Source organism: Oncorhynchus mykiss, chromosome 25 (assembly GCF_057628025.1).
Source record: "Oncorhynchus mykiss isolate SJ-2025 chromosome 25, ASM5762802v1, whole genome shotgun sequence".
Classification (NCBI taxonomy): domain Eukaryota; kingdom Metazoa; phylum Chordata; class Actinopteri; order Salmoniformes; family Salmonidae; genus Oncorhynchus; species Oncorhynchus mykiss.
Window position 1 is genome coordinate 16,183,499 of NC_143046.1, and position 25,170 is coordinate 16,208,668.

General features: G+C 42.0%; 1 protein-coding gene across 3 annotated transcripts in view; it reads right to left on the bottom strand.

The window, feature by feature from the left end:
• The window catches only part of LOC110504385 (glutamate receptor 1-like), a 180,806-nt gene extending 158,018 nt beyond the window's left edge, over positions 1–22,788 (bottom strand). For all 3 annotated transcript variants that reach the window (XM_090220231.1, XM_090220233.1, XM_090220232.1), the window contains exons 1-2: positions 22,433–22,788; positions 22,029–22,163 (exon numbers count right to left, since the gene is read on the bottom strand). In XM_090220231.1, coding sequence (XP_090076357.1) covers positions 22,029–22,163; positions 22,433–22,514 — 217 coding nt within the window. In that variant the 5' untranslated portion in view covers positions 22,515–22,788. The remainder of the gene's footprint in view (positions 1–22,028; positions 22,164–22,432) is intronic.
• Between the last annotated feature and the right edge of the window lie 2,382 nt (positions 22,789–25,170).

Sequence of the window (25,170 nt, forward strand, 5' to 3'; positions counted from 1 at the left end):
ACACTAGTAACAACAGTAACACTACTAACAACAGTAACAACAGTAACACTAGTAACAACAGTAACAACAGTAACACTCGTAACAACAGTAACAACAGTAACACTCGTAACAACAGTAACAACAGTAACTACAGTAACACTAGTAGCAACAGTAACACTACTAACAACAGTAACAACAGTAACACTAGTAACACCAGTAACAACAGTAACAACAGTAACAACAGTAACACTCTTAACAACAGTAACAACAGTAACACTCGTAACAACAGTAACTACAGTAACACTAGTAACAACAGTAACAACAGTAACACTAGTAACAACAGTAACAACAGTAACAACAGTAATAACAGTAACACTCGTAACAAAAGTAACAACAGTAACACTAGTAACAACAGTAACAACAGTAACAACAGTAACACTAGTAACAACAGTAATAACAGTAACACTCGTAACAACAGTAACAACAGTAACACTAGTAACAACAGTAACAACAGTAACACTAGTAACAACAGTAACAACAGTAACAACAGTAACAACAGTAACACTAGTAACAACAGTAACAACAGTAACAACAGTAACAACAGTAACAACAGTAACTACAGTAACACTAGTAACAACAGTAACAACAGTAACAACAGTAACACTAGTAACAACAGTAACAACAGTACCACTCGTAACAACAGTAACAACAGTAACTACAGTAACACTAGTGACAACAGTAACAACAGTAACAACAGTAACAACAGTAACACTAGTAACAACAGTAATAACAGTAACACTCGTAACAACAGTAACAACAGTAACAACAGTAACACTAGTAACAACAGTAACACTAGTAGCAACAGTAACACTACTAACAACAGTAACAACAGTAACACTAGTAACAACAGTAACAACAGTAACACTCGTAACAACAGTAACAACAGTAACAACAGTAACAACAGTAACAACAGTAACACTAGTAACAACAGTAATAACAGTAACACTCGTAACAACAGTAACAACAGTAACAACAGTAACACTAGTAACAACAGTAACACTAGTAGCAACAGTAACACTACTAACAACAGTAACAACAGTAACACTAGTAACAACAGTAACAACAGTAACACTCGTAACAACAGTAACAACAGTAACAACAGTAACAACAGTAACAACAGTAACACTAGTAACAACAGTAATACCAGTAACACTCGTAACAACAGTAACAACAGTAACAACAGTAACACTAGTAACAACAGTAACACTAGTAGCAACAGTAACAACAGTAACACTAGTAACAACAGTAACACTACTAACAACAGTAACAACAGTAACACTCGTAACAACAGTAACAACAGTAACTACAGTAACACTAGTAGCAACAGTAACACTACTAACAACAGTAACAACAGTAACACTAGTAACACCAGTAACAACAGTAACAACAGTAACAACAGTAACACTCTTAACAACAGTAACAACAGTAACACTCGTAACAACAGTAACTACAGTAACACTAGTAACAACAGTAACAACAGTAACACTAGTAACAACAGTAACAACAGTAACAACAGTAATAACAGTAACACTCGTAACAACAGTAACAACAGTAACACTAGTAACAACAGTAACAACAGTAACAACAGTAACACTAGTAACAACAGTAATAACAGTAACACTCGTAACAACAGTAACAACAGTAACACTAGTAACAACAGTAACAACAGTAACACTAGTAACAACAGTAACAACAGTAACAACAGTAACAACAGTAACAACAGTAACACTAGTAACAACAGTAACAACAGTAACAACAGTAACAACAGTAACTACAGTAACACTAGTAACAACAGTAACAACAGTAACAACAGTAACACTAGTAACAACAGTAACAACAGTACCACTCGTAACAACAGTAACAACAGTAACTACAGTAACACTAGTGACAACAGTAACAACAGTAACAACCGTAACAACAGTAACACTAGTAACAACAGTAATAACAGTAACACTCGTAACAACAGTAACAACAGTAACAACAGTAACACTAGTAACAACTGTAACACTAGTAGCAACAGTAACACTACTAACAACAGTAACAACAGTAACACTAGTAACAACAGTAACAACAGTAACACTCGTAACAACAGTAACAACAGTAACAACAGTAACAACAGTAACAACAGTAACACTAGTAACAACAGTAATAACAGTAACACTCGTAACAACAGTAACAACAGTAACAACAGTAACACTAGTAACAACAGTAACACTAGTAGCAACAGTAACACTATTAACAACAGTAACAACAGTAACAGCAGCGGTGCTCGGTATGAGCGACCCAGAGCTCTTAGCTAAGTGATCCATGTTCTCATCGTAACACAAACACAAAAACACACACAGGCGTATACACACACACACACACACACACACACACACACACACACACATGCGTATTCACACACACACAGGCGTATACACACACACGCACACACACACACACACAGGGACTTAGTGATCCCTGTCATAACAGCAGTTCAGACAATCACTGTCCATGTATTGCATGCTTGGCTAGCTGGTGAAACAACACAGGGAGACGTAGCATATATACAGTAACAGGCTTCAACAGAGGGGCAGGGTGAGAGAATGAGTTACAAAAAAATGGGATATGACTCACAGTGTGTGCGTGTGTGTGTTAGACAAAAGTTTTTGAGGTAAAGACAATATTTAACCCCTGACCTTGGTAAAAGAGATACAATGAGTTTGAATTAACAGCACAGTCTGATTCACACAAGACACATGGTTATATCTGTTATATAGGGCCCTAAAAAAATATGTTATCATATTTGCCTGATTCAATTTGTACCCAAATTCTATTCTCTTTTTCTTTTTATAGAAAAACAAAGAAATTGGATATTCTAAGTCCACAACAGTGCTTAAACCTCATTAGGAGACCACTTTATGAGGTCTGGGAAATATCTAAGAAATGTAGACTCTGGGGAGCAGTTACCTTTTAATTCAAGTGCACACCAGCCATTGACCTTTGTTTGGTTAGCAAAGCTTCTGTAGAGCTCATGTGATCGCAGAGTTTGCAAAACAAAGGGTCACTGGATCTTCTACTTTGTATCTACTCAGCGGTGTCGGGAGAAACTGGAAACATGGAGTTTTCAGGGATACAGTATCTTCAACATAGCTTCCTTTTCCCTTGAAAAGCGGATGTGGGAACCTGGCTCAGGTGTTTATTTTATGCCTGCTACGTTAGGAAGGCATACAGTGGTTGCTCAACTAAAGGTTTGCGATTATGCTGCGGGACGCAGAGGTAATTTGTGGTTTAGTACGGTACCCTGCGTTACTACTTCATTCCTCCAGACCTGCGCAAGGGGGAGTTAGAGCACTGATTATGCTTTTGGGTCCCAAGGCGCTACTGTGTCTCTAAAAATACACATATTGTTTTGTTACTACTCACCAGTATTTCTTACTAAAACTGTTGTTTTTATTCTAAGAGAAACTTAGACTACAATTAGGGTGTGGAAATGTTTATTTCGCTATTATTGTACTGTAGCCTACTCCCAACCGATCACATTGTACAGCGTCAGAGTGGCACAGTGGCCTAAGACACTGCATCACAGTGCAAACTGTGGGCTAAGACACTGCATCACAGTGCAAACTGTGGGCTAAGACACTGCATCACAGTGCAAACTGTGGGCTAAGACACTGCATCACAGTGCAAACTGTGGGCTAAGACACTGCATCACAGTGCAAACTGTGGGCTAAGACACTGCATCACAGTGCAAACTGTGGGCTAAGACACTGCATGACAGTGAAAACTGTGGGCTAAGACACTGCATCACAGTGCAAACTGTGGGTTAAGACACTGCATCACAGTGCAAACTGTGGGCTAAGACACTGCATCACAGTGCAAACTGTGGGCTAAGACACTGCATCACAGTGCAAATTGTGGGCTAAGACACTGCATCACAGTGCAAACTGTGGGTTAAGACACTGCATCACAGTGCAAACTGTGGGCTAAGACACTGCATCACAGTGCAAACTGTGGGCTAAGACACTGCATCACAGTGCAAACTGTGGGCTAAGACACTGCATCACAGTGCAAACTGTGGGCTAAGACACTGCATGACAGTGCAAACTGCGTTGCTACAGATGCTGGTTCAATACCTGTGCTGGGTGCGACCAGGAGACCCATGAGGTGATGTTAGGCTTTTGATTTCTCTCCCTCTAAAAATAGAAATAAATCATTCTAAATAACAAACTGCCTTTATTTACAAAATAGTAAAAAAACACCCCATGTTCAAGAATGGACTTTTCCCTGGCTCCCTTTACGTTATTTGAAAATGAAATAATCTCTAAAATATCGTTAATAAAAAAAATGTAAAAGCTATTATTATTATTAATTCATTTAGAATTATATAAAAGCCCCATATAGATCAGATTTGCCCTAAAGAAAAATGTCCCTTAGATATTCATTTAGAATCCTCCAATCCTCCTATGCTCTTAGTACTGTAGCCTACTCCCGACCATCACATTGTAGAGGGACATATTTTCCGTTCCATTCTAACGGAAACACTGAGGGTTTCGTTTTTCATTTTTCTTGGAATAGAAACATTATAATATTAATCAAATTAATTAAGCTACATTTCTTAAAATCCATCCCATATACTATGTTCTTACAAAATAGGTTTTCAATTCTCTGATAATGCCAATATTGAAGACTATCAAATGCTTCTCAAAGATGCACTCTGCTGGTCAAACTAGCACTAACTAGCATTAATGGTAAAAATGGCTGACCATTAAATAACGTGCCATAGAATTCTGCAGAAGCCCTTAAGGTGTGCTCTAATACATTCAATACATTTAGTTGATTTCCTACTACTTCCTAAGTTAAACACATTTTTACTATTGTTGAATTCTGTTATAATGTCTGGATTCCATGATTCCTTCCGCAACAAGGATTTTATAGGGTCCTAGTTATAGTAACTTAGTGCTCGATTCTATCCGTACCGCAGGTTTTCTGACTGAGCCTGCATATCAAATCAAGTCACACCCTTGGTAAACAACAGGTGTAAACTAACAGAGAAATTATTACTTATGGGACCATCCAAAATGTGCAGAGAGAGAGACAAAAGAAAATTAATAGAAAAGTAATAACACTTAATAATAAATGTTACAGTATAATAAATACACAATGAGTAACAATAACTTGGCTACTATATACACAGGGTACCCGTACTGAGTCAATGGCAGGGGTACGAGGTAATAACTTGGCTATATACACAGGGTACCCGTACTGAGTCAATGGCAGGGGTACGAGGTAATAACTTGGCTATATACACAGGGTACCAGTACTGAGTCAATGGCAGGGGTACGAGGTAATAACTTGGCTATATACACAGGGTACCAGTACTGAGTCAATGGCAGGGGTACAAGGTAATAACTTGGCTATATACACAGGGTACCCGTACTGAGTCAATGGCAGGGGTACGAGGTAATAACTTGGCTATATACACAGGGTACCAGTACTGAGTCAATGGCAGGGGTACGAGGTAATAACTTGGCTATATACACAGGGTACCAGTACTGAGTCAATGGCAGGGGTACGAGGTAATAACTTGGCTATATACACAGGGTACCCGTACTGAGTCAATGGCAGGGGTACAAGGTAATAACTTGGCTATATACACAGGGTACCCGTACTGAGTCAATGGCAGGGGTACGAGGTAATAACTTGGCTACTATATACACAGGGTACCCGTACTGAGTCAATGGCAGGGGTACGAGGTAATAACTTGGCTATATACACAGGGTACCAGTACTGTGTCACGCCCTGACCTTAGTTATCGTTGTTTTCTTTATTATTTTGGTTAGGTCACGGTGTTACGAGGGCGGTATGTGTGTTTTTGTCTTGTCTAGGGTTTTTTGTATATCTATGGGCTTTTGGTATTGTCTAGGTAAATATAGATCTATGGTGGCCTGAATTGGTTCCCAATCAGAGACAGCTGTTTATCGTTGTCTCTGATTGGGGATCCTATTTAGGTTGCCATTTTCCATTTTGGTTTTTGGGTTATTATCTATGGTTAGTTGCATGTCAGCACTCGTTTTATATATATATATATATATATATATATATATATAGTTGTTGTTTTGTATAATTTGTTCAGTGTTCTCCTTCATTAAAGAGGAATGTATTCATATCACGCTACGCATTGGTCTCCTCGTTATGACGAACGCGACCTGCTGAGTCAATGGCAGGGGTACGAGGTAATAACGTGGCTATATACAGGAAGTACCAGTACAGAGTCGTAGTGCAGGGGTATGAGGTAATAACTTGGCTATATACACGGGGTACCAGTAGCGAGTCGATGTACAGGGTTACGAGTTAATAACTTGGCTATATACACAGGGTACCAGTGCCGAGTCGATGTGCAGGGGTACGAGGTACTAACTTGGCTATTTTACAGGAAGTACCAGCCCTTTCCTGTTTCAGCATGACAAAACCCCCAAGTACAAAGCGAGGTCCATACAGAAATGGTTTGTCAAGATCGGTGTGGACGAACTTGACTGGCCTGCACAAAGCCCTGACCTCAACCCCATCGAACACCTTTGGGGTGAATTGGAACGCAGACTGTGAGCCAGGCCTAATCGCCCAACATCAGTGATCAGTGGCAGTATACAGATAGTTGGGCGGTATGCGAATTGGAGTGGTCCAGGGTGTCTGGGATGATGGTGTTGATGTGAGCCATGACCAGACTTTCAAAGCATTTCATGGCTACATATATGAGTGCTACAGGGCGATAGTCATTTAGGAAGGTTACCTTGGCATTCTTGGGCACAGGGACTATGGTGGTCTGCTTTACAGACGGGGTCAGGGAGAGGTTGAAAATGTCAGTGAAGACACTTGCCAGTGGATAAGTGCATGCTCTGAGTACTCGTCCTGGTAATCCATCTGGCCCTGCAGCCTTGTGAATGGTGACATGTTCCAAGGTCTTGCGTCGGCTACATGTGTAGCGTTTACTGTCAGTGTAGTCTCCGGGAATGTCAATTCGCGATCTTCTGCTCTACAGATTGAATTGAGCCATTAAACTCCAGTCTTAGCCCCTCTCACCTCAATCCCACAGCCCAGCTGAGACACACCATTCTGGGGCACGGTGCCTTAGCCCCTCTCACCTCAATCCCATATCCCAGCTGAGACATACCATTCTAGGGCATGGTTCTACCCCAGTGGGGTGGTTGTGGTGGTGGTGTGTAGGGAACACAAACCAAAACCTGACTCACTCTCTATTTTTCCAATTCCCCATTGTGAAACTCCCTTCAATGAATCCTGAGAAGAGTATTTCTAAACACAAAAGCTCCCACACTTCTATTTCTTCCACATGGTTATTAATACATATTTATGCCTCTAACTCCATGGAGTGATGGCTTTTGGATGAGCTGCAATGAATAATACATTAAATGCATCTGATGAAGCGCTGTCTCCAGTAATTGTGCGTGTGTGTGTGTGTGTGTGTGTGTGTGTGAATCCACTAAGCAGTGATCATGCAATTAGACGGAGGAGGACTAAGCAGCGTGTAAGCTGTGATGGAGGAGAATCTGCAGCGGTTTCTCTGTTCTCAATCTTAAACTCCACACACACACACGCTCTCTCTTTTTCTCTACATTCTACTCCCAGAGCTACCCAGAGGGATGATACACATCACCACCACACTGCAGAAGAAGAGGAGAGGAGTCTCTCTCTAGGCCGAGGCATCACACTGCAGAAGAAGAGAAGAGGAGTGTCTCTCTAGGCCGAGGCATCACACTGCAGAAGAAGAGGAGAGGGGTGTCTCTCTAGGCCGAGGCATCACACTGCAGAAGAAGAGGAGAGGAGTGTCTCTCTAGGCCGAGGCATCAGACTGCAGAAGAAGAGGAGAGGGGTGTCTCTCTAGGCCGAGGCATCACACTGCAGAAGAAGAGGAGAGGAGTGTCTCTCTAGGCCGAGGCATCACACTGCAGAAGAAGAGGAGAGGGGTGTCTCTCTAGGCCGAGGCATCACACTGCAGAAGAAGAGGAGAGGAGTGTCTCTCTAGGCCGAGGCATCAGACTGCAGAAGAAGAGGAGAGGAGTGTCTCTCTAGGCCGAGGCATCAGACTGCAGAAGAAGAGAAGAGGAGTGTCTCTCTAGGCCGAGGCATCACACTGCAGAAGAAGAGGAGAGGAGTGTCTCTCTAGGCCGAGGCACCAGACTGCAGAAGAAGAGAAGAGGAGTCTCTCTCTAGGCCGAGGCATCACACTGCAGAAGAAGAGGAGAGGAGTGTCTCTCTAGGCCGAGGCACCAGACTGCAGAAGAAGAGAAGAGGAGTCTCTCTCTAGGCCGAGGCATCACACTGCAGAAGAAGAGGAGAGGAGTGTCTCTCTAGGCCAAGGCACCAGACTGCAGAAGAAGAGGAGAGGAGTGTCTCTCTAGGCCGAGGCATCAGACTGCAGAAGAAGAGGAGAGGAGTGTCTCTCTAGGCCGAGGCATCACACTGCAGAAGAAGAGGAGAGGAGTGTCTCTCTAGGCCGAGGCATCACACTGCAGAAGAAGAGAAGAGGAGTCTCTCTCTAGGCCGAGGCATCACACTGCAGAAGAAGAGGAGAGGAGTGTCTCTCTAGGCCGAGGCATCACACTGCAGAAGAAGAGGAGAGGAGTGTCTCTCTAGGCCGAGGCATCAGACTGCAGAAGAAGAGGAGAGGAGTGTCTCTCTAGGCCGAGGCATCACACTGCAGAAGAAGAGGAGAGGAGTGTCTCTCTAGGCCTAGGCATCACACTGCAGAAGAAGAGGAGAGGAGTGTCTCTCTAGGCCGAGGCACCAGACTGCAGAAGAAGAGGAGAGGAGTGTCTCTCTAGGCCGAGGCATCACACTGCAGAAGAAGAGGAGAGGAGTGTCTCTCTAGGCCGAGGCATCACACTGCAGAAGAAGAGGAGAGGAGTGTCTCTCTAGGCCGAGGCATCACACTGCAGAAGAAGAGGAGAGGAGTGTCTCTCTAGGCCGAGGCATCACACTGCAGAAGAAGAGGAGAGGAGTGTCTCTCTAGGCCGAGGCATCACACTGCAGAAGAAGAGGAGAGGAGTGTCTCTCTAGGCCGAGGCATCAGACTGCAGAAGAAGAGGAGAGGAGTGTCTCTCTAGGCCGAGGCATCACACTGCAGAAGAAGAGAAGAGGAGTGTCTCTCTAGGCCGAGGCATCAGACTGCAGAAGAAGAGGAGAGGAGTGTCTCTCTAGGCCGAGGCATCACACTGCAGAAGAAGAGAAGAGGAGTGTCTCTCTAGGCCGAGGCATCAGACTGCAGAAGAAGAGGAGAGGAGTACTCTCTCTACATCACCTCTCTTTGTATTATAATCTAACCCGTGTAGTGGTACTTTGATATGGTAAATAAGGGTCCAGCACCCGGGATAACTCACCGGAATCCAACACCATCTCTATCCAACAAGCTCTTACTTCAGAATCAGACATCCAAACACTTGTCCATCAAAGCAAAATTTCAAAGGTTAAATTTGGCAATTCAATCCGAATGGTTAAGGGTTAAGGTTTGGGCTAGGGTAAAAAAAACACGTGACCCTCTCTCCGCGTGCCAATTAATTAGTACCCAAACGGAAGAGTGTCCTCCCCTCCTTTCGTTGAGTATATTATGTATCATACCGCAGAAGAGTTTAGCAACCTATCACACCCCCTTTGAACCAGCTTTTGTTTTGTCAGAGAAAAACATACACGTTCACTCTCCTCGCCGACTCTCCTCAATTAAAGCTGCAATATGGAACTTTTTGGGCGACCAGAGCAAATTCACATAGAATTATGACCTATGGATCTGTTATTCTCATTGACAGCAAGTCTAAGAAGTGGTAGATATATTCTATGTGCTCTATTTCTATGCTTCCCGTTCTTATATTTTCTTTTTGCATCTTTTACTTTTGGTTTTGTACACCAGCTTCAAAGCTCTGAAAATAAACTATTGATGGTTATGGGAAAGATAGTTCACAGCGGTTTAAATTCTTTAAATATTGACTGCTTGTTTAGTCACACAAACTGAACTTAGGCAAACTATGAGAATTTTAGCAACCAGGAAATAATTTCTGCATTATGCACCTTTAACTTTGGCCTTTTTCAAAGGCATGCGAGAGAGGACGGAGGACACAGGAGGTGAGCAAATCTAATTTACTAAAGGGCTTAATGAAAATAGTGCGCCCCGTTGCCCCTAGTGGCCGGTTTTGGCGTTCTCTCCTTACATCTTGCTAAACTGGACAGACGTATAATTTCACAGTGGATCTTGAGTGATTCATCTGGTCTGTTATCCCAGTTATCTCCCAGCAACCCAACATTCCATCACATACAGTTAAGTACTATAGTAATGATTCCTGTTCTCAAACCGCCCCCAGCCGTTTCACAATGTTCTTGTAGACCTGAATTTGAGAGGTTTGAGAACCCATCCCCTAGACCAGGCTATAGTACTGTAGTAGTAATTCCTGGTGGTCATCCAGACCAGACTATAGTACTGTAGTAGTAATTCCTGGTGGTCCTCCAGACCAGACTATAGTACTGTAGTAGGCTATAGTACTGTAGTAGTAATTCCTGGTGGTCCTCCAGACCAGACTATAGTACTGTAGTAGGCTATAGTACTGTAGTAGTAATTCCTGGTGGTCCTCTAGACAGACTATAGTACTGTAGTAGTAATTCCTGGTGGTCCTCCAGACCAGACTATAGTACTGTAGTAGTAATTCCTGGTGGTCCTCTAGACCAGACTATAGTACTGTAGTAGTAATTCCTGGTGGTCCTCTAGACCAGACTATAGTACTGTAGTAGTAATTAGACCAGCAGATTTGGAGAATAAGCTATTTTCTATACTCCTACTGATGTGGATGTCTTTGTGTGGCCTCAGTCCACTGATCAGACCTGGCTTAGGGCTCTCATACACACACGCACACACGCACACACACACACACACACACACACACACACACACACACACACACACACACACACACACACACACACACACACACACACACACACACACACACACACAGAGACACACACACACACACGCACACACACACACACTTCCATTAAAGGCCCTCAGAAGAGAAATACTGCAGCAGAAGATTATAGTGACAACATTAATCTGCTTAGCTATGGATCCAATTAGGGTTCATAGATGTTGTGATGCTAGAACTGGTAGTAGTACTACCAGTAGTAATAGTAGTAGTAATTCCTGGTGGTCATCCAGACCAGACTATAGTACTGTAGTAGTAATTCCTGGTGGTCCTCTAGACCAGACTATAGTACTGTAGTAGTAATTCCTGGTGGTCCTCTAGACCAGACTATAGTACTGTAGTAGTAATTCCTGGTGGTCCTCTAGACCAGACTATAGTACTGTAGTAGTAATTAGACCAGCAGATTTGGAGAATAAGCTATTTTCTATACTCCTACTGATGTGGATGTCTTTGTGTGGCCTCAGTCCACTGATCAGACCTGGCTTAGGGCTCTCATACACACACGCACACACACACACACACACACACACACACACACACACACACACACACACACACACACACACACACACACACACACACACACACACACACACACACACACACACACACACACACACACACACACACTTCCATTAAAGGCCCTCAGAAGAGAAATACTGCAGCAGAAGATTATAGTGACACCATTAATCTGCTTAGCTATGGATCCAATTAGGGTTCATAGATGTTGTGATGCTAGAACTGGTGGTTTGGTCATTCAGAGAAATAACATTACTAGAATAGATCACTGTAGTAATCATATTTATTTTTGTATATTTTTGTGGTCACTAAGAAGGATACCCGGAAAACATTCAGAGGCTTATTTTTTATTGTTTTAAATGTACGAAGGGATTGTTATTTTATTCATATAGTTTATTTGTGAATGTTGTTTTTTTTGCACATAGCTAACAATTCTTATTACAAATATTTCATCTGAATATAAAATTGAATTTTGTTTGTTTAAATATGGATACGATATCTCTTCGCCAGGTAACCAACGTTAAAGCAACAACTGACCAACATATTCATTCAGCACAACACTGGAGTTATAACTTAATGCCTGCAGGAGATTTGACACGAAATCAGGTATTTATGCCTCCGCTCCATCCCTATTCTAAAGCCAGTCAGTAGCAGATGATGGTGATGTCAATGCTAACCAAGGGGAAGACTGACTAATACTCTCAGATTGGCTCAAGGTATCCATTCCACTGCAGTTATATTTAAACATGGAAACATGTAGAGACAGTCAAGCTAGATCTTCCTATGAACACGTAGGCTACATACACAAACACATACGTAAGCATGGAAAAATACACCCACAAATAACACACAGATGAACAAACGTACACATACAGGGAGTGCACACACACACACACACACACACACACACACACAGGGCGTGCACTCACACACACACACACACACACACACACACACAGGCCGTGCACACACACACTGTCGATGACTCAACAGGAGAAAGACATTATCGTTCCCTCAACGTCAACCATTTTCCTTCTACACCATCTACCCTGTTCTGTCTGTTCTCTCACCTTTACCAGTCCGCTCAACCCCCAACCGTTACATCTCCTACTGCCCTACTCTGTTTAAACTGAACAGTTGTTGGGGAGGGGGAATGTGGGGGGTGAAGCGTGAGGTTAGGGGGAGGCAGGGGGAGGGCTGGAGGAAGTGGGTGGTCATATAGTCTACGCCCCAAATTGTACCCTATTCCCTATATAGGCCCTATGAGTGCTGGTCAAAAGTAGTGCACAAAATAGGGCATAGGGTGTAATTTGGAGTGCAAGGCATGCAGGCCTCAGCCGTGCTGATGAGTACCTCCCTCATCCGGAGGAGCTCCATTCAGCCACAGACACAAGGATCCATTCAGCCTCCAACTGCCTCTAACCGTCATAGCACACATCTTCCCAGGCTTATTCACACACATACATACAGTGGGAAGAACAAGTATTTGATACACTGCCGATTTTGCAGGTTTTACCACTTACAAAAGCATGTAGAGGTCTGTAATTTTTATCATAGGTACACTTCAACTGTTAGAGACGGAATGTAAAATCCAGAAAATCACATTGTTTGATTTTTAAGTAATTAATCTGCATTTTATTGCATGACATAAGTATTTGATCACCTACCAACCAGTAAGAATTCCGGCTCTCACAGACCTGTTAGTTTTTCATTAAGAAGTCCTCCTGTTCTCCACTCATTACCTGATTTAACTGCACCTGTTTGAACTCGTTACCTGTATAAAAGACACCTGTCCACACACAATCAAACAGACTCCAACCTCTCCACAATGACCAAGACCAGAGAGCTGTGTAAGGACATCAGGGTTAAAATTGTAGACCTGCACAAGGCTGGGATGGGCTACAGGACAATAGGCAAGCAGCTTGGTGAGAAGGCAACAACTGTTGGCACAATTATTATAAAATGGAAGAAGTTCAAGATGATGGTCAATCACCCTCGGTCTGGGGCTCCATGCAAGATCTCACCTCGTGGGGCATCAATGATCATGAGGAAGGTGAGGAATCAGCCCAGAACTACACGGCAGGACCTTGTCAATGACCTGAAGAGAGCTGGGACTACGCCGTCATGGATTAAAATCCTGCAGCGCACGCAAGGTCCCCCTGCTCAAGCCAGCGCATGTCCAGGCCAGTCTGAAGTTTGCCAATGACCATCTGAATGATCCAGTGGAGGAATGTCATGTGGTCTGATGAGACAAAATTTTGGTCTAAACTCCACTCGCCGTGTTTGGAGGAAGAAGAAGGATGAGTACAACCCCAAGAACACCATCCCAACTGTGAAGCATGGAGATGGAAACATCATTCTTTGGGGATACTTTTCTGCAAAGGGGACAGGTCGACTGCATCGTATTGAGGGGAGGATGGACGGGGCCATGTATCCCGAGATCTTGGTCAACAACCTCCTTCCCTCAGTAAGAGCATTGAAGATGGGTCATGGCTGGGTCTTCCAGCATGACAATGACCCGAAACACACAGCCAGGGCAACTAAGGAGTGGCTCCATGAGAAGCATCTCAAGGTCCTGGAGTGGCCCAGCCAGTCTCCAGACCTGAACCCAATAGAAAATCTTTGGAGGGAGCTGAAAGTCCGTATTGCCCAGCGACAGCCCCAAAACCTCAAGGACCTGGAGAAGGTCTGTACGGAGGAGTGGGCCAAAATCCCTGCTGCAGTGTGTGCAAACCTGGTCAAGAACTACAGGAAACGTATGATCTCGGTAATTGCAAACAAAGGTTTCTGTACCAAATATTAAGTTCTGCTTTTCTGATGTATCAAATACTTATGTCATGCAATAAAATGCTAATTCATTTCTTAAAAATCATACAATGTGATTTTCTGGATTTTTGTTTTAGATTCCGTCTCTCACAGTTGAAGTGTACCTGTGATAGAAATGACAGACCTCTACATGCTTTGTAAGTAGGATAACCTGCACAATCGGCAGTGTATCAAATACTTGTTCTCCCCACTGTACATACATACAGATGCACAAATGCACGCACAGACACAAGCACTCAAGCACACGCACACACACAGACAGTCAGATGCACAAATGCACACATGCACACACACACACACACACCCGGACACACACGCACACACACACACACACACACAAACGGATGAACTTTCATTCATACACACACTAAGCAGATCATCATGAAGTCCAGATTCCAAAATGTAATGTAATGTTAACCTTTTCCACATCCTCTTGAAGCACATCCTGAAACAGAGAGAAATGGTGTCCCTGTCTCTTCTGTCGTACGTACATCACGTCTTCCGTCTGTTTGTGCCTGTTATTTACATGTTAGTCATTTAGCAGACACTCGACTTACAGGAGCAATTAGGGTTAAGTGCTCAAGGGTGCGTCAACAGATGTTTCACCAAGCCAGCTCAGCTCGGGGATTGGAACCACCGACCTTTTCGTTACTGGCGCAACGCTCTAACCGATAGGCTACCTGATGCGTGTCACATGGAAGCCTGGCTGTCTCAGCTGACAGGATCTGATCTGTCCCTTCGTGTTAGGGACGGAGAGGAGCAGGATGACTATTCACTCACCACAATCTGGCAATGTGTTGTCATCACAGCGGCTGCCAATACCCAGCTCAGCTCAAAGGTTGTTCAGCACAAGAAATGGTTTAGAAATAGTGGCCTTGTCTCAGACCTGCAGTAGTGTTTTTTTAGGGGGTAGATCAGTGGCTTCTATCAATGGAATTGTCTGCATCATATCCAATCCCCCGTATATATTTTGGTAAATATATTTTTAAAATATATTTTCCTTCTTTATTTTCCCCTAGCCCCATCATCCCTCCCCCAATTGGAGTAAATAAATGGACAACAACACCTAGGCTTCTACTTCCAGCTTATACTGTACATTGCCATATACTGCATTTTTTAACTGTGCTGTGATGTTTCACAAAAGTCCTGAACCTTTTATGTTTGTAAATGAAACATAAAATGTTTTGCTAAGAGTATTATTACAATATTGATCGATTGACTATACCTTTTCAAATCACCCAGCAGTGCTATCTGCAGAGTTAGTTCCAGGTAAATGTTGTAATTCTGCTGCCATTCCTGAACCTGCAACCAAAAACAAGCTACATATGGGCAGTACCAAAACAAGTGATCTAATGATTTTGTCTCTGTGCAGCAAAATGTACAGAGCTTCGATGGTTGTATCCCCCATATACAGTGCCTTTTAAAAGTATTCAGACCCCTTGACTTTTTCCACATTTTCGTACGTTACAGCCTTATTCTAAAATTCCTCATCAATCTACACACAACACCCTGAAATATCACATTTACATAAGTATTCAGACCTTTTACTCAGTACTTTGTTGAAGCATCTTTGGCAGTGATTACAGCATCAAGACTTCTTGGGTATGACACTACAAGCTTGTATTTGTATTGGGAAGTTTCTCCCATTCTTCTCTGCAGATCCTCTCAAGCTCTGTCAGGTTGGATGGGAAGAGTTGCTGCACAGCTATTTTCAGGTCTCTCCAGAGATGTTTGATCGGGTTCAAGTCTGGCTGTGTCACTCAAGGACATTCGGAGACTTGTCCCGAAGCCACTCCTGTGTTGTCTTGGCTGTGTACTTCGGGTCATTGTCCTGTTGGAAGGTGAACCTTCGCCCCAGTCTGAGGTCCTGAGTGCTCTAGAGCAGGTTTTCATCAAGGATCTCTCTGTATTTTGTTCTGTTCATCTTAGCCTCTATCTTGACTAGTGTCCCAGTCCCTGCCGCTGAAAAACATTCCCACAGCATAATGCTGCCACCACCATGCTTCACCGTAGGGATGGGCCAGGTTTCCTCCAGACGTGAGATTTGGCATTCAGGCCAAAGAGTTCAATCTTGGATTTAACAGACCAGAGAATCTTGTTTCTCATGGTCTGAGAGTCTTTAGGTGCCTTCTGGCAACCTCCAAGCGGGCTGTCATGTGCCTTTTACAGAGGAGTGGCTTCCGTCTGGCCACTCTACCATAAAGGTGGAGTGGAGTGCTGCAGAGATGGTTGTCCTTTTGGAAGGTTCTCCCATCTCCATAGAGGAACTCTAGAGTTCTGTCAGAGTGACAATCAGGTTCTTGGTCACCTCCCTGACAAAGGCCCTTCTCCCCCAAGCCCGGCTGAGTCTGGTGATTCCAAACTTCTTCCATTTCAGAATGATGGAGGCCACTGTGTTTTTGGGGACCTTCAATGCTGCAGAATCGTTTTGGTACCCTTCCACAGATCTGTGCCTCGACACAATCCTGTCTCTGAGCTTTACGGAAAATTCCTTTGACCTCATGGCTTGGTTTTTGCTCTGACATGCACTGTCAACTGTGGGACCTTATATAGACAGGTGTGTGCCTTTCCAAATCATGTCCAATTAATTTAATTTATGACAGGTGGACTCCAACCAAGGACTCCAATCAAAAAACATCTCAATGATGATAAATGGAAAAAGGATGCACTTGAGCAAAGGTTCTGAATACTTACTTCTGAATACTTCTGAATAAGGTATTTCTGTTTTTTGCTAAAAATTCTAAAAATTCTAAAAAACTTGTTTTGGCTTTGTCATTATGGGGTATTGTGTGTAGATTGCTGAATAATTTTTATTTTATTTAATACATTTTAGAATAAGGCTGTAACGTAAGAAACTGAAAAAGTCAAGGGGTCTGAATACTTTTCGAAGGCACTGTTTATAACATTCTATTGGTTGCAAGAATTTCATATAATAATTGACACTGAAAAGTTTTGAATCCGACGTTGTTTTGTGTATCAGTTTATAAACCATGTGCCATGGAATCGGTACATCGAAAATCTCTTTCCAAATATTTTGCCGCCTGTATGGCACAGCTGTCAATGTTTGGTCCTTAATAAATGAAACTGGTACACTTTTTTATTCATCACAATTTTTTTAACCAATTTTGGTCTTTAATGCGGGCCGACAGACAAGTTCCTTACCTTCTCCCCTTTCCACTTGTCTCCTCCATTTTTGCTGTAATGCTGAAATGAGTTGGCTATATTTTCAATAGAGCAGATTTCCATATTGTAACGTGTGCGCTGGGAGTCGGGAAGCAAGTGCAGGGAGTGAATCATTTAATAAATGAAAACACAAACAATGCACAGACATGAAACTGAAACAGAAACAATAACGCCTGGGGAAGGAACCAAAGGAAGTGACTTATATAGGGCAGGTAATCAAGGAAGTGATGGAGTCCAGGTGAGTCGAATGACGCACAGGTGCGCGTAACGACGGTGACAGGTGTGCGTAATAATCAGCAGCCTGGTGACCTAGAGTCCGGAGAGGGAGCACACATGACACATATATTTCCTTTAGCTGCATTTGTTACAAATTAAATTATATTTATGATATAATTTACAAAGATTATACCATTTTTTAACATTTTATATTTTTACATGAATATATTTGAGTTGAACCGTAATATTTGCTGTAATATTTGTTGTGTCTTTTCTGGTGGATTAAACTGAAATAGTAACCAACTTTCTTTGGCTTGTTTTAAAAATAGCGATATTTTGGAGATGATTTCATTTTCAAATAACCAAAATGAGAGGCTGTAATCTGAATAAAGAGAAAAAGTTATTATTGAGAACCCGTTTGGATTTAAGCATAGTTTTTGTATGACTGAAGCCTTTAGTGAGAGGTCTAATGCTTTAATATTGAATCATTTCTGCCCTCTGAATTCATATTCTTTATAAAACTAGGCCCATTTCATTTTAACTGGCTTGCCATTCCAAATAAAATTGAATATATTTTGCTCATATATATTTTTTTAAACAAGCCGTTAGGTGTAAGCAGGGCCATAAGAAAATAGGATATGACTAAAGAGTTAAATCAGGGTGATTTTTACACAAATAGACAGGTATTTAATTTTCCATGGTAGCAAGATCTTATCTATTTTTGCTAACTTAAATGTATTGTAGTGAGATAAATTGAATGCTTTCCTGATGAGTCGTAGTGGGAGGATCACACAACATGACTCTAAGTTTACTTTGATATTATGGTTATGATATGAATGTTTGCACATAAAAGAGTTTCCACCGACATTTCTCGCATAATTCATTTTAACGACACAAAAAGATCCCACCTTGTCTAGCGTATTTTGCTTTGTCGACATTTGGAAAGTTTTCATCAGGCCTGTCATGACATTTTTTATCCAACGTGGAACTTTACTTGCTTAAAACGGTTGAATGGAAACCTGGTTTGTGACACAGATCTGATGGGTCGAAATGTGACATACAAAACAAACCTTGGGGCATAAATGACAGGGAGCATCAATATTTCACATTTCTGGCTCTAGTATGAATAGGAATTCCTCAAGAAAGTTCATTTTGTGTTAGCCTAGAGAAAATATACTCCCCCTAATCTCCAGCTGCGTCAGCTAAGATGTAGGCTACATTAAAGGTTAGTGAGCCGTTATGACAGGTGTAATTGACATTCCTACATAACATTGTTGTGTAATGGTTACAATGACTGTTCTGGTAAACATGCTGATTCTTCCCCCTCATGCCGGGCGTGTTTAACTATTCTTGTGGGGACCAGAAGTGGGATGGGAGACCAGATGCTGCTGGAAGTGGTGTTGGGGGGCCAGTAGGAGGCACCGTTTCCTTTGCTCTAAAAAAAAATATCCCAATGCCCCAGGGCAGGGATTGGGGACATTGCCCTGTGTAGTGTGCTCCTCTCCCCTGTAACTATTCCCCAGGTCGTTGCTGTAAATGAGAATGTGTTCTCAGTAAACTTATCTGGTAAAATAAGGGTTAAATAAAATAAATAAAAAATATTTTAAAAAATATTGCATTATATATCATGAGTTACAGTCCTATTGCATTAGATATCATGTGTTACAGTTCTATTGCATTAGATATTGTGTGTTACAGTCCTATTGCATTAGATATCATGAGTTACAGTCCTATTGCATTAGATATCATGTGTTACAGTCCTATTGCATTAGATATCATGTGTTACAGTCCTATTGCATTAGATATCATGTGTTACAGTCCTATTGCATTAGATATCATGTGTTACAGTCCTATTGCATTAGATATCATGTGTTACAGTCCTATTGCATTAGATATCATGTGTTACAGTCCTATTGCATTAGATATCATGTGTTACAGTCCTATTACATTAGATATCATGTGTTACAGTCCTATTGCATTAGATATCATGAGTTACAGTCCTATTGCATTAGATACCATGTGTTACAGTCCTATTGCATTAGATATCATGTGTTACAGTCCTATTGCATTAGATATTATGTGTTACAGTCCTATTGCATTAGATATCATGTGTTACAGTCCTATTGCATTAGATATCATGTGTTACAGTCCTATTGCATTAGATATCATGAGTTACAGTCCTATTGCATTAGATATCATGTGTTACAGTCCTATTGCATTAGATATCATGAGTTACAGTCCTATTGCATTAGATATCATGTGTTACAGTCCTATTGCATTAGATATCATGTGTTACAGTCCTATTGCATTAGATATCATGTGTTACAGTCCTATTGCATTAGATATCATGTGTTACAGTCCTATTGCATTAGATATCATGTGTTACAGTCCTATTGCATTAGATATCATCTGACTTAAAATACATCCACGGTTTCCATTTTTTCTGATTTCCTTTTCATTCAGTTTTTTTCAAAACGGAACTGCGTCTCTTCAGAGCCGAGGCAGAGATCAGAGGAAAAGCATGGCTGGTATGTGAAACAGAATAAAAACTGCCTTTAAATTCAAGTCTTGTCTCAGAGTAGGAAAAAAAACACAGAAACAACACGGTTATCAATGTCTGAAGACTCTGCCAGTGAAATTGAATGTCGCACTTCAAGCAGTCCTGAGGAGACTAGTGTGGAAAGAGAGAGTTGTCAGGGAGGAGAATCTATTGTGTATGTTTCATCTGGAGCCAGCACACAGCTGCATAGACCTGATGCACAGTGTCCAACATGGAGCACCTGGGACATGGCCTACCTTTAGATGTACCAACTTAAATCAAGAAAATCTCAAGGGCACCTTGGTGTTTAAAATCCCAAAAGTGAAGGTTGGAAAACACAAAAATACACATACATAACTCCCGAAATGAAGTTATTTTTCATTTTATAGTGTTTTTTTCTTGATTTTCAGCATACGGGGGAATGATTGGGCTACCATATCACTTTGGTCTTTAAAACATGATACGAAGCTGCTTCAGTGTCTGTATCTGTTAAGGGAAGGTGATTGTGACAGTGCTGCTAAAACGATTAAGCATGATTTGATTTGGGCATCATCAGAGCAGACAGGCCGTGCAATGACGATTGGTGGTTGATGTACTTACAGGAGAGTAACTTGGACCGGTGACCACCATTGATCTACAGGGCTTTACAATAAACTATAAATCCTCTTTCCTACGTGCCTGAGTGTCACCTTACACGCTCGCCCCCATGTAAGTGAGCTCATCCATGAAGATAATGATGTCTAAAGGTGAACAAATTGAATGTCTACTATGTAATATTTCTCCTACAGTGTTACAGTAATTAGAACCCTATTTTAGAAGTGTTCCTGAAACGTACAGAGCCTACCTTATGAAGTTGAGTGAGTCACGGCGCTTGGAGCCATTTGAGTGGTATGGTGTTGTAGGCTAGGCTACTGTAATGAGAAAGCTAAGCTGAGTAGCTGGTGCCAGCTGAAGCTAAACGAATAGAAATCCATCTGTAATTAGGAACAGGGCTTTGTGGGAACAGGTTTATCCTGAATGTCGGTGGGAAAGGGAAGTTGCTTGATCAGCGCTGTCACAGATCAAATTTCAATGTTGGCTTGTGTAGTAGGCTAAATGGGGGAAGGGTATCAAAACAAAATCAATATTTTAAATATAAAGTATATAACCACTTTGTTTCATCTGGTTATATTGTCTGTAGCCTACATGATACTACTGATATGGGTAGATTTGTCAGAAAAAATGTGTTCATTGCACTGAGGTCTCTCTCTTGCTCACACACGCACACACGGTGCCTCTTAAAAGAGTCACACAAACGCACACACATTGCCTCTTATAAGATAGTCACACACGCCCACACACACAGCTTCTTAGAAGAGTGTCACACACACACAGCCTCTTACAAGATAGAGTCACAAACGCACACACACAGCCTCTTACGAGAATCTCACACGCGCGCACACCCAGCCTCTTATGAAAAAGAGCGATGCAGATGGATGCAAAAAATCACACATTCTCGGACCATCTTTACAGTGACAGAATAACCAGATGTAATTGTATATGTCATAACTACATCTATCAATGTCAGACACCTCTACGTAGCACAGACTAATCATTTCTGGACAAGCGTTGGCCAGTGGTTTCGTTGAGCGGGAGGACAACAGATTGACCGTATGAATAAATAACCCATGAGGGAAACTAAGAAATAACTGGGAGGGATGGGTGGAATGGGGAGAACAGAGACCCTGGGAAAAAAGACTTACAGGCATATGTCATGGAGAAGCTGTTGCCTATCTTGACCATATCCACCTGCGGCACCAGTTTGGGGATATCCTGGTGGTGCGAGAGCGCGAACCGAAACACGTCATATTCGTGAGATTCGGTTGGGAATAGTCCCCCTGTGAAAGATACATATTCAACGGTTATTTATAAAACTTCTATCGGCAAAATAAAACGCAAACACAGAGAGATAAATATTTCCGGACTCTTTTATCAGCAAAATATGTTGAATACAACTTTATAGCCTCAGAAAAGGCATATTCACTAACTTGCCATTGTCCATTCAAATAGGCCTATGCCAAGAAATCAAATGTGTACACTAAACAAATACATACAAAAATACAATAATTCTGCCAGGCTTCATTTTACGCGTGGGTTTTTCACCTACCTATATTGATGTTACTTGGAAAACTTGAACCCAAGCACATCCCCAGAAAACTGGTGTACAGGAGGGTGAAGCTTCGCTGCATATTTCCTTTTGCATTGGCGAAGAAAAAGGAGGCAAAATCCAAGCATAGGTCTTTCCTTGGTGAGTTAGTGTATACCTCCTCTTCCCCACTCCTTTCCTACCGGTTACAGATGCTCTTACAACAACATAGATCCAATATCGAGAGGGAACGTGTAACTGCAGTCACTATCTCCTCTCTCCTCCCGCTCTTTCTCTCGCGCGCTGCTGACGCCCGCGTGTCCTCTGCTACAATGATATGGAACGGTGACTTCAGCTCGAGCCCCTACCTACGGAATGCACCCACCATCCTCTCAGGAGACGCGCACGAGGAGGGTCTCATGGCCGCTCTGTTTTTATTTTGTTTTATACACTTGGAATTAGATTCAAACAGTCATAACTGCTATGGTTCCTTGGTTCATCTAGTGTTTAATTAGTGTATAACGTTTTCTTACATCTGAATTTGGAGTCATTCTACATTCTAATATACTCAAATGCATCTATGGGGGGAATGTTATGCAGTGGTCTAAGACACTGCATCTCAGTGCTAGAGGCGTCACTACAGACCCTGGTTCGATTCCAGGCGCACAATTGGCCCAACATCGTCCGGGTTAGGGTTTGTAATTAAGAATGTGTTGTTAATTGACTTGCTTAGTTAAATAAAGGTTAAATAAAAAATAAATAAATAACCTTTGCGTAATTGCACTGTTTATGCATTGGCACATACATCTAAAAGCCCATTTATGCTTGAACCGAAAATGTGGTTGTAGGTGCCAAATGGATGGTGTGACGTACTTGTGGAGCCTCTGTAGGCATGCAGAGGCCAAATTGAGCTCTGTTCTGCATCGCTGTGCACCTCTCAAATGTTGTAACATTGTGGAGGGCTCCATACAGCTCTGCATTGACATGATTGGTTGAATGATGGATGGCGGGAGGTCCTGTATAAACACAAGCTTTCTTCCTTCTAAGCAAATCATGTTCTGTACTATGTATGATGTCATGTTTCATGTGGAGACCAGGAAGAGTAGCTGATGCTTTTGCAGCGGCTAATGAGGATCCTAATAAATACCAAAATTCCTTCACAACAGCTCTGCGTTGCTCCATGAAGAACAAAAAAAGGTTTGCTCTCTCTTCTGTGGAGGCCACGTCCCAGTAAATGCTGTATGGACAACACAGATGTCGGATTGATCGTGCAGTGCCTTTAACATACCAACAGCAAAATGGTACGCAGCATAATCTGGATATGTATGAAACAAAACTTCAACATTTACAATTTCTGTCAATACATACAATTTGATGCATAAATTCAATAAATCCAAAGTATGCACCACACAGATCGCACTGCAACTGCCTCTGCAACACAATGCTGCAAGACAAATGCAGCGTTCCGTTGGAAAGGAATGGACTTCTGGTGTAACAAAACCCAACGACTCTATCGGTGTGATCCAGGCGATTATATGCCTCGTTTTCTATCCTGCTTGTTTGTATACAAATGGCCTACCTTCGTTTTATTGCATGGCTTGTGGGTGAGCTCTTCTAATGGCCAAAACATTCATGATTGTAACCACTTTAAGGTTCAGCATGGATAATTACTATGGGGGAACGCTAGCACACACACAAGTATGACTGTTTGGTACCTGATAAGGGGTTTGTAATCTGTAAGGTTACCGAAGCCGCTTTTACAGTCAAGTCCTTCCAATTACTTCCTATTGGACACTGGTTGCATCCCAAATGGCACTCCATTCCCTGCATTGTGCACTACTTTTCACCAGGGGCCATGGTCAACTGTAGTGCACTATGTAGGGAATAGGGTGTCATTTCAGACGCATCCTAAATGTATGTACACTCTCCTATGCCTCCAGATCAGTGCTTCATCTCTATGGATCAACTGCAAGGTTAAACAGCAGCCCTGGTTTCCATGTAGGGATTGATTGCACTCGACATTATGGATGTGATGCCCCTGTGCTTGTTTATCAAATGAAGCACTAAATCCTTCCTTTGACACAATTAGGATTAGGGATAAGCTCGTTTATCAGACCCAGCCAAAGCACTTTCTCCTCAGCTAATGGTAAAATTGCTTTCTCCCAGTTATTGTCTCCAGAAACCCAAGTAGGGTATTAACATATTTTCTCAGACAATAACATTTGGAAAGATTAGGAGGCTTTAAGCTGAAGTAATTTCTTCTTGTTTCCAATTTAACAGAAATGTTACTGATAAAACCATGGCAACGTACTTCCAGTCAGAGACACTTCAGTCACAGACAATGGAGGAGTGGAGAGGAATACATGGTAATGGGTGTTGAGACTGTTTTTATTTAAATGTTTTGTTGTCTTACGAAGTACAATATCAGCTACAAACTTTCAAGACAGAAACATGCTGTTTTCTTCTCCTCCAAGGGAGTTTTTCCTAGCCACTGTTTTTCTGCCTCTGCTTTGCTTGGACATTGGGATTTTAGGCTGTTATTATTGGTTAGGCTGTCTTGTACACATTCACAGCTAAAAGCTGAATTGCAGTATACAGACAAAAAAGAAGCTAAACAAACTGGAGATAACAGTTAGCTAGCTGAAGAAATGGAGAGCATTCAGGTCTCTAGGTTTCAGAGAGTTCCTGCTCCTGGTGAAGACATCTATTTGTTTGGCCATCCATGTCGGACAGTAGGGACAGGAGTGATGGTGAGAGTG